Raw genomic sequence first — 13,176 nt, forward strand, 5'->3', positions numbered from 1 at the left:
TTCTACCTGATAACATAACTAGTTTCTAAAGCGTTATTTAAAAAATCCAAAATGAGAAAATGTTTTCATGTCTTCTAAAAAAATGATATTAGTTCCGTGAAATGTGCATTTTTAAAGTGAGCAACCAAAGCCTGAAATTTTCCACTTTGAAATTGAAGTATGACAATGATTGAGCCCACTGTAGAAGGAGCGAGCCCAATGCAGTGGTGAGGGAGGTCCCCTGGCATCTGCAGCAGCAAGAGGAGGTAGCTTGAGGTCTCCCAGAGAGCGGGCCAAAGCAGAGGAGATCGAGCCCTTTTAGGGAGTGCGATCTCGCATGGCTAAGCACTTAAGAAAGACAGATGAACCTTTAACTTTATTTCTTTACAGTCCCTCTTAGTATAAAGTAGTAAAGTAATGTTTAACGTTTAAATTTTTTCTTTATTGTTCTACTTTGTACCTAAGATTTTGTACCTGGGTACCTTTTTAAGCCTAAGATGGCACCAGGAATGGCAATAATTTACACTTTTCACTGTACTCATGTACTTCTGTACTTGAGTACACGTGACAATAAAATCTAATTCTAATTCTAAAAAGTAACAGAGAGAAATTCCATCCTGTTCTTGGGTGATGACACCAGGAGGTCATCCCTTCAGATTTATCCTGCCTAGGAGCAGATTGCAGGGTACAAGAAAATGAATGATATTCGATGTGCCACAAGGGTGAGTGACACCGTCGTCTTCTTGCTCCTTCACACAGGGGCATCACTCAGTCTTACTTTGCCACTGCAAAGGCATCTCACTAAGGATCACAACTTGTAAGCCTCACCACTACATGCATGTTGTGCACTCAAGGAGTGATATCTCATCCTCTTAAACGACTAACCTTTCCTGCCCACTGCACGTCCTGTTCACTGAGTACATCTCACCACCTGACAAGGTTATACATGTTCACAACTGTTCCAGCTCCTGTTCCCATCACACTCAATTCTCTTTATCTCATTACAGGAGAAGTCGGTGCACAGCCATGCTAAGAGGGCCAAGACCAGTACGGGTCCTGCCAAATAAGAAATCTTCACCCACTTAAAGGAAAGACCCATCAAGCTGACCAGGGATGACTGGGACAGTTTCTGTGAAGACAGGGAAATGTAAATAGACCAATAGCCCAGTAAGCAACATTGTACTGTGCTATTCTCTGGTGAGCACAAAAACAAACACGTTGACCTGCATTAGCTATTCTGCATCTTCAACAACTAACTCTTTCCATCTGCAGGCACTACCAACCCCAGCACAGGAGACTGCACCCTGAGTTCCAGGTACCCTCTCCTCAAGAAGGCAGGATGGGGCTAGCAGGCACTCCCAGGAAGGAGAACTGGCAGACAGGAACCTTAGCAGCTTCTTCTAAGGACTCTCCTGCTCCCTCCAACTCTCCATTGCCAGAGACTGTGAACTGCTAGACCCAAAGGATACTAGCCAATGTCTTCAAAGTAACCAGAATGTGCCAGTCAGCAAGCTTCCTTCACCCTATTTGCTGAAGTCAGGCCTGCGCCTAGATTGCAGTTGCGATTCTGAAGGTAACCTTAAGGCCTACAGGAGGAACCAGGACCTGGGATGTCCAGTTGTCTGCACGTGTAGCTTAATGAAAGGATAATGGAAATTTTCATGCATCCACTACAGGTACCAGGAAGGAAAGATCTGTCCCATATCTGAGGTTCTCAAAAGCATGCTACATGTTCAACAGTGAGATAGGTAAAGGCCAAATCATAAATGAAGACACAGTTCCTTAGATTATAGACCATAATACTAGTAGTGTTGTCAGTGAGGATACTTGGGCATTGCAAGAGTACAATGAAGATTCATTGCATTCAACAGCACTGAAAGGATTATGAGGACATAAAGCACATAAGGAGCACACTTAGGATGTAGAACAAATCAGTACTATTCACCAGGGAATGGACTCCCTGATGGGGCTCATATGTCTGGCATGATCATTTTCGTGCAAACATCCAGGAGTGTGAGCTAGCGAAACTAACTGCTTCCTGTATCACAGCTGTTTTAGCATTAATATTGGTTGAGGGTAAGATTTGTGCATGCATTTTAGTTTTCAGACGTGAGAACATCAGAGCCATATGTGACAGGAAAAGTCAATGTTTAATTGCATAGATTAATAAGGGGTGGGTAATTTTATTCATTTAAGGAATGTGGCAAGCAGAGAGCTGACGGCCAACTACATCAATTAAATATTAACGAGCGTAACTCTAAACAATGCTCGTGCCTCTTAAAAGCAGGCAACCATAGATTGTCTGTAGCTCAGTTGACAGTCTTCCAATCTTTAATAATCATCTAGGCCTGTCTTTGGATTCTTGCCCTCATCCTTTTCCTCAGTGGTTTCCTCTTGCTCCTGAATCTCCTCAGCAGGTATGTCCCTAATTTGCAAAATTGAGATTGTGTTAGATGCAGTGCATCGCTATGCTGCAGGAACCTTGTTTCAGTTATAGTGTAAAGACCCAACCATCCAGGCATCAGAGCCCCATCTCTTCAAGGCCGGTCAGTGGTATGTTCTACAACGGCTCAGACCCACGTGTGTGCCGCATTGTATCTCTCTTTAGCATTTCATAAACAAGGGATGAGGGGCTGTTTGTTGTCACCATTAACCATCCTTATGTGGGCTGAGAGCTTTTGAAAAAGTGGTCCAGGATGTAAATCTTGTGCAGTTCCTTAGACATATGGTGCAGATCTGCAATGTGGTCACAAATTACTTAAATGTTGTGGAGTGAAATCCTTTATTGAAAAAGGTTGCTGGTTCATGGTAGGGTCCTCAGACAGCTATTTGAGTGCATTCAATTGCACCTTGAACTTGTGCAATATCACCAAGATCAGATTGCTAATGTCTGAGCTATCTGCCTGTCTGTCTCCATCAAGGGGGAAAAGACATGAATTGGTGGGCTGTCATAAAGAAAGTATGATGATATTCCAGAACAATCTACTGGTGTACAAATTAAGGGCAGCTGCTATCTGTAGAGCTACCAGGTTGGGATTACCACCAGTCCTTGTGACCACAGGTCCATATGCAAAGTTTAAGGTATGATACATTGGCTTAGCATAACCTGAGTTTTATTCTACACTGTTTCTCACTCACTTGCAGATACCTCAACCTAAGCCTTATTTTGTAGGAGCTGTACTTTGGACTTGGTAGCTTTTGTCCGGCTTGTTCGGTGTTAGGAGACTATGCAGCTACGGTGCAGTTATCTCTGTCTTCTGTGGGGTTCCTGTCCTGTGCTATGATCAAAGAAAGAATTGTTGGATTGATCCCTGTCATGCTTCATTCACTCATTGGCATAGATCTGTGAAAGTACACTGTATTAGTAAAGAGATTTCAGCTCTGGTATCCTTCCCCATGAAGTTTCCAGGTTATGCTCTGAGGTTAAGCTTGCTTCTGGCCAAAGCCATAAAAATGTTCCATGTGATTCTGCATTGTTGTGCCTCTTGAAAGGGCAGAGCAATTAGTTCTGTCTTACAGAAGCAGCAATTAATTTCCCAGAAATGCTAGGGAAGCAACAGTCTATAGGGAAGGTAGAATTGAAGGTACTGGCAAAATTAATGGGAACTGAAAGCTGATAAATCTCCATTACCTAATAATTTGCATTCCAGAGTACTTACGGGGGTAACTATTTCATTGGCTGTCATTTTCAAAAATTCTGTAGATTCCTCGAACAGTACTAATCAGATTGGAAGTTGACAGATTAAACCCCACTATTCAAAACAAAAAGGGTGGGAAGAGAAGCTGGGAATTATAGAATCGATGACAACATCAATAGTACAGAAAATGCAGCAGTCTGTCTTGTAAAGGGACTTGGTACAAAACCAATTTGGATTTATGGAGGGGAAACTGGAGATTTAAGGACGTAACTTTTAAAATAGATAAGCTATGGTGTATTTGGATTTTTAGTATGCAAAATCAAACTGTATCAAAATGATATATACGCTGTTGTGGATTGAGAATTGGTTAGGAGGCAAGAAACAGTATAATAAGAAATGGGTCATTTTCAGAGTGGGAGGCAGTGATGTCGGGTACTGCAGGGATCAGTGCTTGGGGCCCCAGCTATTTAAAAAATATGTATCAGCAATTTGGATGAGAAAAATGTAATATCTCCACAATTTTGTTTATAACAAAAAACTAGGTGGGATTCTGTATGGTGAGGAGAATGTTAAAAAGGTTAGATACAATTAAATTTTTTTTAATGGAAATAAAAGTAGCAGTAAAAGAATAGTGTTGGAGAACAAGTTTGAACTCTTGTTATTTCCATTGATGTTTCTAACTGTCTTTATAAATTTACAAATATAGCTTTAATTGTAAACTTAGTCTATTTTTTAGGAACATCTGCAGCTGCATGAATGTGTTTTGGTGACTAATAACCACCGTAGCCAAATACAAAGTTGAAATGTCCGATCTACCAAACCAAGTTTCCTACCGTTTTTGTCGTTGAAGAGACCACTTATACTGCATTGTTCTCAATAGGGCTGAAATTCCAAAGTCTGGATCTCACCCACTTTTTAAATCACTTTCTCAATGTACCATGCTAACTTGAACAAATGTGGACACATACCCTCAGCTCTCTGTTCCTGCTCTGCTTTTAAAGTCCTAATTTACATTATCGGCACACAAAAATATTCTTAATATTTACAATATTCTTTCATATTTGGATCACTGAAAAATATAGTAATTGACCACTGAATAATTTTACTTTATATACAGTCTTAAAAGAGATGTTAGAATTCTGATTTGAAGGCAGCATACTTTAATGTTACACCTACAACAAAAATACGTTAGTGAAGTCATGATTCCAAAATACACTACATCATTGCAAAATAAATCATACAACCAACATTTCAGTAGTTGAACTGAAAGCCAAGTGATCAATACTCCGAGGGAAAACGAACTTGTAGTCCTTGCCTACCCAAAAAAAAATATCAAAAAGTAATGAAGTACTATATTTTGCCAATAGTCAGCATTTTGTATTGACTAAATACAACACACTGCTCCTTTTGCTTTGGGAGCACAAATTTTGAAACTGAGCTGCCTGGGATTATTTCTCCCAAAAAAAAAACAAAAAAAAAAAACACAAAACCAAATATTGACTCAATATTTGCAAGCTTGTTCATTCCCCTCTATCCTATCATTATTGTTTAAAAAAAAAAATGAAGATTTACAAAATGCATAGTGTTAGGAAACATCACCAACTCTATTTGCTTAGAGACACTAGAAAAAAAAAAAAAAAAATTCTTAAATATGCCTCATAGCTTTTATCCTGAGATTTCAATTTGAAAAAAAAACAACACCTGTCCTGGTACAAAGTCCAGAATTGTTGTTTTTGTACAACTTTGAACAATACTTATGTTTAAACAAAATCTTTTTACCTGACTGAAAGCAAACATAGAATGAATGACCTGAAAAGGGATAGATTTGGAGGTTTTAAACCCAATGTGAAAATTCAAGACTGACACCAACCACAAAAACAAAAGAAAAATCAAAATATAAATGCTGAGTACTGGATTTGCAATAAAGAACTAAAAGCATTTCTTACAGCAGCAGATTTTTTTTTTTTAAATCCAGAAATCATACAGTTTAAGAAAATTTCTAAACTGCGAGAAAATAAAAGTCAGCACAGGATTGGCAGTAGAATACATTAAGACTACACATGTATTTGTACATCAGATAACTTATAAATAACGATGATTTCCTGTAGTAATTAAATGTTGAAAATCAGTTCAAAATGAAATCGTAAAATAGGTAATACTCCTCTTTTAGATTGCTTTCTTTCAAAAAAAAGGTTGCAACATTATACTAAGAGAAATCTAAATAATCTAAAAAATGAATGTAACCAATATTAATATTTTTGATCTCCATTTTTAAAATACTGGATGATCCTGTTATACTCATCATTGGATTGATGATAAAAGAATGCTTTCAATTTTATAAAAGAAAAAAATGGGATTACTTATGTATTTTTTGACCAGTTTATACAGGAATTGACAACCATTGGTTTAGTTTTAATACCTACTCAAATTATTCAAATTCCTTTGAAAATTTAGAACTGAACAATGAAAGGGGATTTAAAAAAAAACTTAAGAGCCACATCCATTTGTGGGCAGAAACTTAATGCAAGACTGCCATTATTCCAAAGTGCAGGGTGAGTTTTACCAAATCCAAGACATCAACTTCAATTTTCCGAGAATAATTAGCTTCTTAATTATGTGTAAGCAAGCATATATATTTAGATCATTGTGAGAGCTCCCTCTTTTGTTCTTCCACATTTGAGGGAAGTGCCACACGTTGTTCATTCATGCGCTTGGCCTGAGATCGCAGGATTAGACTGAAGAAATCTTCATCAGGAACAGTAATACATTTATGTACAGTCTGTGGTGGTGCACATCTCTGGTCATCTAGTCTCGTGCCCTGAAGGATGAATTAAACGATTAGAGATACTAAAAAAAAAATGCTCAAATGAAGAAATTAAAGATTTAAGTCACTTACAATGTAGTATGTATTTACAATAGTTCTGAGGTTTACGACTTTTCAGCAAATTAAAAATCCAGAATATTGCTTTAAAATTTAAAATCCATAGATGGCATTTTAGCACAGCTCCATATTTGAATTTTTCTAATTCACTTGGAAGTGATTCTGATTCTGGGGATGGTGGGTCTGCAGATCTCAGAGACTTAAAATTCTAACAGAACTGGTTAGGCAAGATGCAGAGAGAATGTTCCTGATGGTGGGTGTGTCCAGAACCAGGGGTCATAGTATGAGAATTCAGGGTAGCTGATTTAGGATGGAGATGAGGAGACATTTTCTTCACCCACAGTGATGAGCCGATGGAATTCATTACCACAGGAAGTAGTTGATGCCAAAACATTGAACGTATTCAAGGGGCGACTACACATAGCACTTGGGGGCGAATGGGATCAAAAGGTTATGGGGAGAAAGCAGGACTAGGCTATTGAGTTGGACGATCAGCCATGATAGTGAAGAATGGCAGAGCAGACTCAAAGGGCCAAATGGCTGCCTCGTGCTCTATGTTTCTATTTACATGCACTTGGAGAGGCAAGGACCGATTAGAGATGGTCAGCATGAGATTGTTGGCTTGCTCGCCAAGCTGGCTGGTTATCATGCAGACATTTCATCACCATGCTAGGTATCATCATCAGTGTGGTCTCCAACGAAGCGATGTTGTTCTACTCCACATGGAATTCCCTTGCGTGTCTGTGGTTGGCTGGAGCTAAGAACTTCTAGAGGCCTGGTTTTCAACCCATAATACAATCAATAAACATGGAATTAGACCCCATATACAAACCCATGCAGAAAAGAACCATAAATGACACAACCCAACTTAATAGACCAGATCATATAAATAGCAAGTGGAGTAGAACAACAATCACTTCCTCAGAGGCTGCACTGATGATGTTACCTAACATGGTGACAAAACGTCTGTACAATAATCAGCCAGCTCAGCGAGCAAGCCAACAACCTCATCCACAACCTGAGCTACAATTCTTCGCAAGAACCTTAAATAGTCAGCATGGTTGTGTGCGAGAGAAATCATGCTTCTCAAACTTGATTAAGCTTTTTGAGAAAGGAACCAAAAAGACAGAGGGCAGAGCAGTAAATGTTGTTTACGTGGACTCTAGTAAAGCCTTTGACAAGGTTCTGCATGGTAGATTAATTAGTAAAGGTAGATCCCATGGAATTCAAGGTGAGCTTTCCAATTGGGTACAAAATTGGCTTGACGGTAGGAGACAGAGGATGGTGGTGGGTCATTTTTCAGACTGCAGACCTGTGACCAGCAGAGTTCCATAGGGATTGGTTCTGGGTCCACTCTTGTTTGTCATTTATAAAAATGATTTGGATGAGAATATAGGAGGCCAGGTTAGTAAGTTTGCAGATGACATCAAAATTGGTGGTATAGTGGACAATGAAGGTTATCTAAAATTACAAAGGGATCTTGATCATTTGGGTCAATGGGCTCATGAGTGGCAGATGGAGTTTACTTTAGATAAATGCGAGGTATTGGTAAAACAATTTTGACATTTGCGTCACAGGTAGACATGGTGGTTAAGAAGGCATTTAGCACATTTGCCTTCATTGCTAAGACCTTTGGAGTATGGAAGTTAGGATGTCATGTTGAGGGTGTACAGGACATTGAGGCCTCTTCTAGAGTACTGTGTGCAGTTCTGGTCATCCTGTTACAAGAAGAATATTATTAAATTGGAGAGGGTTCAGAAAAGATTTACCAGGATGTTGCCAGGAATTGAGGGCTTGAGTTATAAAAATAGGCTAGATAGGCTGGGACTTGTTTCAGTGGAGGGTAGGAGGTTGAAGGGTGACCTGAGAGGTTTATAAAATCGTGAGGGCATAGATAAGGTGAATAGCAAGGGTCTTTTCCCCAAGGTGGGAGTGTTCAAATCTAGGGGACACATTTTTAAAGGTGACAGAAGCAAGTTTTAAAAGAACAGGAGGCAACGTTTTTTTTTAAAAAAAAAAAACAGTGGTTAGTATGTGGAATGAACTGATGCAGGTACAGTTACAATATTTAAAAGACATGTGGATAAGTACATGAAGAGCAAAGGTTTTGAGACACATGGGCCAAATGCAGACAAGTGGGACGAGGTTAGTTTGGGAATATGGTCGGGGTGGACTAGTTGGACTGAAGGGTCTTTTTCCATGTGCTGTATGACTATAAGCAGGTCAAGTCAAAATATGGACAAACATTTGATGAAAACCTGGCATAGAAGCTATTTAAGCTAACAAAATAATAAAATTACACAAAATTGCAACTATAAATCAAGGAGTGACATTACAGTACAAGTTTCTAGTTTGGAAGTATTACGGTTGTCTTGGTCTCCTTCTTTCAAAATTAGAATACAATGATCCAATAATTTGCAACTTCAAATTAAATCAGCATAAGCTTAAACTTTCGAGGAAATAAAAAACTTTAGGTTGTGGTCCAATAAATAAAAGGTATCTCAGGCCACCTCAAATCACATTGGACACAATCCTGTGCTATGAGGGAACTCTAGGACCCAAATGGCCTGCGTATCTGCACTAGCTCTTTGAGCCAAAAGTCCTGACTTTCACGTGTGCAGCAAATGTCAGCTGGAGAAGCTTGACCAGCAGCTGGCATTCTTGTAGGGAATCCACAGAGCTACAAGGGTAGCATGTATCTGGAAGTGGTCATCCAGCATCTGAAGGGCATCCAGGCTGAGGATTTATGGTTGGCTGCCTAACAGTCAAGGGGAACAGTACACAGTGATTTCCTACATTTTGCCCTCAAAGTTGAAAACTTTGAAAGCATTAAGCATTACCTTCATAGAATAAATAGAAAGATTAAAAAAATAAGGTAACAGTTGACATTAAAATTAATGTAAACCTAGGGGAGAAAAAAGGAATAAAGTTAAAAGTTCAACAGTCTTTGAGGCGAGACCTCGGCTGCCTGTTCTCGATGTCACTGCCACAGTACCAGATACTGGGTGACCTCCCTCACCGCTTGTTCTTCCCACCTTAAGCCATGATGCCATTGCAACTGCTGCCGCCGCCTCTGGAACATACCTGAGCATCACCCACTTGCTCGCCAAGACGACATGCTGAGGCCAGGAGGAGTGAAGAAAAGAAACAAGAGGAGGAGAAAAAGTGAAACAAATGGGTGGAGCAGATGAACTCCAGCTGAAGCATCCTGCTCTGCCACCATCTTGGTCTATCACTACAATTGTTATAATTCATATTGGTGCTAGTGATATAGGAAGAAAAAGAGGGATATTGTCCTACAAGTAATTTTAGGGTGTCAAAAAATTCAACAACATACATTAGGAGCAGGAGGAGGTTATTTGTCCCTTTGAGCCTATTCTGCTATTGAGGAGAATCATGAAATCAGTCCTCTTTATCAATGCCATGTTTTCACTTACTTACCATACCCTTTGACACCTTTAAAGTCTGAAAATGTATTTCTCTCTCGAATATGTTCAGTGGCTTGGCCTCCGTAGCCCACTATGGTAGAGAATGCCACAAGTTCACTGTCCTAAATGATTTACCCCATATCCCGAGTCTGTGACCCCTGGTTCCTGACTCCCAATCAGGGAAAACATCCTCCCTTCAAGTAGTCTCTGCAGCCCTGTTAGAATTTTGTGTGTTTCAATCAGCTCCTCTCTTATATTTCTAAACTCTAGTGAATATAGGCCCAATCAAACCAATTTCTCCTCACAGGACAGTTCTGCGGTATCAGCCTGGAGAGACCCCCCCACCCAACTGCACTCCCTCTAAGGCAAGTATCTCCTTTCCTGTGTAGTACTCCAGGTGTGGTTTCACCAAGACCCTGTACATTTGCAGTACAACATCCCTGCTCCTGTAGTCAAATCCTCACGCTATACAGACTGCCATAACCTTTGCTTTCTTCACTGCCTGCTGCACCTGTGTGACTGCTTTCAATGACTGGTGTACAAAAGCACGCGGGTCTTGCTGCACCTCCTTTCCTAATCCATTTGCTACAAAGTGGATATTCCTCTCAATCATCCACATTGTACTACACCTGCTGTGCTTTTACCACTCTCAACTTGTCCAAATCTCACAGAGGCACCTCTGCATCCTCCTCATAGTTCACCCTCATATCCAGCTTTGTATCACAGAGTGGAGGCACAAGAGGTTGGCATGATTCTCAATGAAAACTTTGCCTTTGTAGAAAACAGGGGGGATGAAGCAAGGTTTAGGAACCACAACATTTGCTTAAAGATGCCTGGTATTAAAGTTTGGCTTACCTGACATTTTACCAGCATGTCAAAGAAAGAATCATCTGGCTCCTTGCTGTCTGCACTGGTGATCAGGTGACTAAGTACAGAGTGACTATTATGTTGGTCTAGCCGTAAACCTGGAAGATTGCCAGTGCTTGCACGTTGATCATCTAGTCGACGGCTCTGGGAGCTTGCAAGCAGATCCAAAAACTCACCTGTCTGAGGTGAGGTACCTGAAGTAGAAACAGCAAGGTTATTGGAGATATATTCATTTTAGCACAAAAATGTACAAACTGAACCCTCAAAAAGGGCTTGATTTTCTCTGACCGGTTTAAATTTTTAAAAATTCATTCATATATGAGGGCATCGCAGGCTAGGTCAGCATTTATTGATAATCCCTAATCGCACACAGGGTGGTTAGGAGTCAACCACATTGCTGTGGGTCTGGAGTCACATATAGGTCAGATCAGGTAAGGATGGCAATTTCCTTCTGTAAAAGGACATTCATGAACGAGATGGGTTTTTCCTGACAATCAACAACGGATTCGTGGTCATCATTAGTCTCCTGCTTCCAGATTTTTTATTGATTCCAAATTCCACCACCTGCCGCTGCAGGATTCAAACCTGGGTTCCCAGAACATTACCTGGGTCTCCGGATTAACAGTCCAGCAATATAACCACTAGGCCATCACCTCTCCTAAAAAGGTATAGTCCTAGTAACCTTGACATAGTTAAACAGCAATTTGCTCATTGAACACATCTGAAGTCAAACAGACAATTCCAATTTATACATGCAGTCTAAATCCAGGGAGCTAATACTACAACAAACCTTTTCTTTAAAGGTCATCGCAGGTCTAATGAGTGACTCAGCAACCTTCCATCTAGGCAAGTTGATGGATATGAACCAAATCCTTGGTGATGGGATCATTTCACATCGTGCACTTTTGTCAATGGCTTAAGAGACCAATCCGAGAGCGGTAAGTTCTGCAACAAATTCTACCTATGAAGTGGTTATCAGGTGGTGTTTTAGATTGTCATCAGTTTTGGTGCATGTTACCATGATGCATGGAGGTACACACCAGCCCACAGGTAATGGCAAGTATCTCCCACATGTGAAAAATCAATATTTAGAGTCTTCATGTCACTTTTACAAAAATCTGGGCAAAAGATGGCAAAGATAACCTGGCTGATAACCAACTGCTGAGCACGCAACTGCCTGCCTGCCCTCCCTTCATTACCTTCTCTCTCTCTCGTGCTCTGTGTGACCTCTCCTGCTCACATAGCTCCTGGGACTGAGACCTAAGAATCACTTCTCCTATTTCCTGGCAGCCAAGCTGGGCTTGTGTTTGGAATAGAGCCTAGCAGTCTACCCGCTTACCTCCAGCTCCTGTTGCTGATGCTGCAGTGAGATTTTTCCAACATTCCCCTAGCCCAGGCCCAGTGGTTATATAAGCACACCCCCAACCCAGTGCTTTTATAAGCCTCAAGTGATCATATAACCTGTCCAACCTCCTGTTCATATATTTCCACTGCCCATATAGTATTTACAACCCCCAGTAGTTTTTATAACACTCCACAGACCAGTCATAACACCCCCCACCCAGTTTGTGCTTTCATAAATGCCCTCAGCCCAGTGCTTTTATAAACTCCCCACGCCAGTGATTGTGATTTCACAAAGTGAGAGGGACCAGCACAATGGCCGCCACTGTCCTGTCCTTCTTGTCTTCTCCCCTGCCTCACATCAGACCTCACACTACCCCAACAGGAGGCGCTCCTAGCACCAAACTGCTTGTCTGCACTCCACCACTGGCAATCCAAGCCAAAATGGCATTGCGTTGTCTACGGTTCTCTTGGATCCTGCCTCACCACTGGACCATGACTTTGGGTGTTAAGCCCACATGGTAGCCACTGTACAACAGCTTCCCCACATTAAAAAGAACTCTCACACAGGCACCTTCCACACCCTCAGGATGAAGTTCAGGACCAGGAATGTCAGGACCCTTCTGGTCAGTCCTGCCAGTGACAAACCAGAACGCCGCATCACCATTACTGCCCAGAAATTCAGGCACTACTCTATTGATATCGCCACTCTATAGCCACCACCTTTTGTCTCTCTTTTTTGTGGAAAGGCAAAGCTGAAGAGCGCCGCATCCATGGAGTTGGCTTCGCCATCAAAAACGAACTGGTGGACTAACTGATAGACTCACTCTGTAGAATAAGTGAACACCTGATGACACTCTGCCTCACCCTTGCTCAGAACCAAATATGTCACAGTATTCAGTGCATACGCACCAATGCTCAATGCAGCAGCTGAGGATAAGGAGGAATTCTACTCCAACCTTGACCGATCTATCACCAGTTCCTGCAGCAGACAAACTAAATCGCTCTTGGCAACTTCAACTCCAGGGTCAGCAAAAGTGCA

General features: G+C 41.0%; 2 protein-coding genes across 9 annotated transcripts in view; one reads left to right on the forward strand and one right to left on the reverse strand.

Moving 5' to 3' along the window:
• clcc1 (chloride channel CLIC-like 1) overlaps positions 1–13,129 on the forward strand; it is a 45,166-nt gene extending 32,037 nt beyond the window's left edge. For 2 of the 4 annotated variants that reach the window (XM_048602199.1, XM_048602201.1), the window contains one exon: positions 987–4,655. In XM_048602199.1, the coding sequence (XP_048458156.1) occupies positions 987–1,046 (60 nt within the window). In that variant the 3' untranslated portion in view covers positions 1,047–4,655. Of the gene's footprint in view, positions 1–986; positions 4,656–11,596; positions 11,732–12,883 lie in introns of those variants that run through there. The other 2 variants (XR_007263090.1, XR_007263089.1) reach the window with 2 other exon arrangements.
• The window catches only part of LOC109927776 (G protein signaling modulator 2), a 54,778-nt gene continuing 46,350 nt past the window's right edge, over positions 4,749–13,176 (reverse strand). For all 5 annotated transcript variants that reach the window (XM_048602195.1, XM_048602197.1, XM_020527790.2 and 2 more), the window contains 2 exons: positions 10,782–10,987; positions 4,749–6,435 (listed from right to left, as the gene is read on the reverse strand). In XM_048602195.1, coding sequence (XP_048458152.1) covers positions 6,259–6,435; positions 10,782–10,987 — 383 coding nt within the window. In that variant the 3' untranslated portion in view covers positions 4,749–6,258. The remainder of the gene's footprint in view (positions 6,436–10,781; positions 10,988–13,176) is intronic.

Source organism: Rhincodon typus, chromosome 10 (assembly GCF_021869965.1).
Source record: "Rhincodon typus isolate 14 chromosome 10, sRhiTyp1.1, whole genome shotgun sequence".
Taxonomy (NCBI): Eukaryota; Metazoa; Chordata; class Chondrichthyes; order Orectolobiformes; family Rhincodontidae; genus Rhincodon; species Rhincodon typus.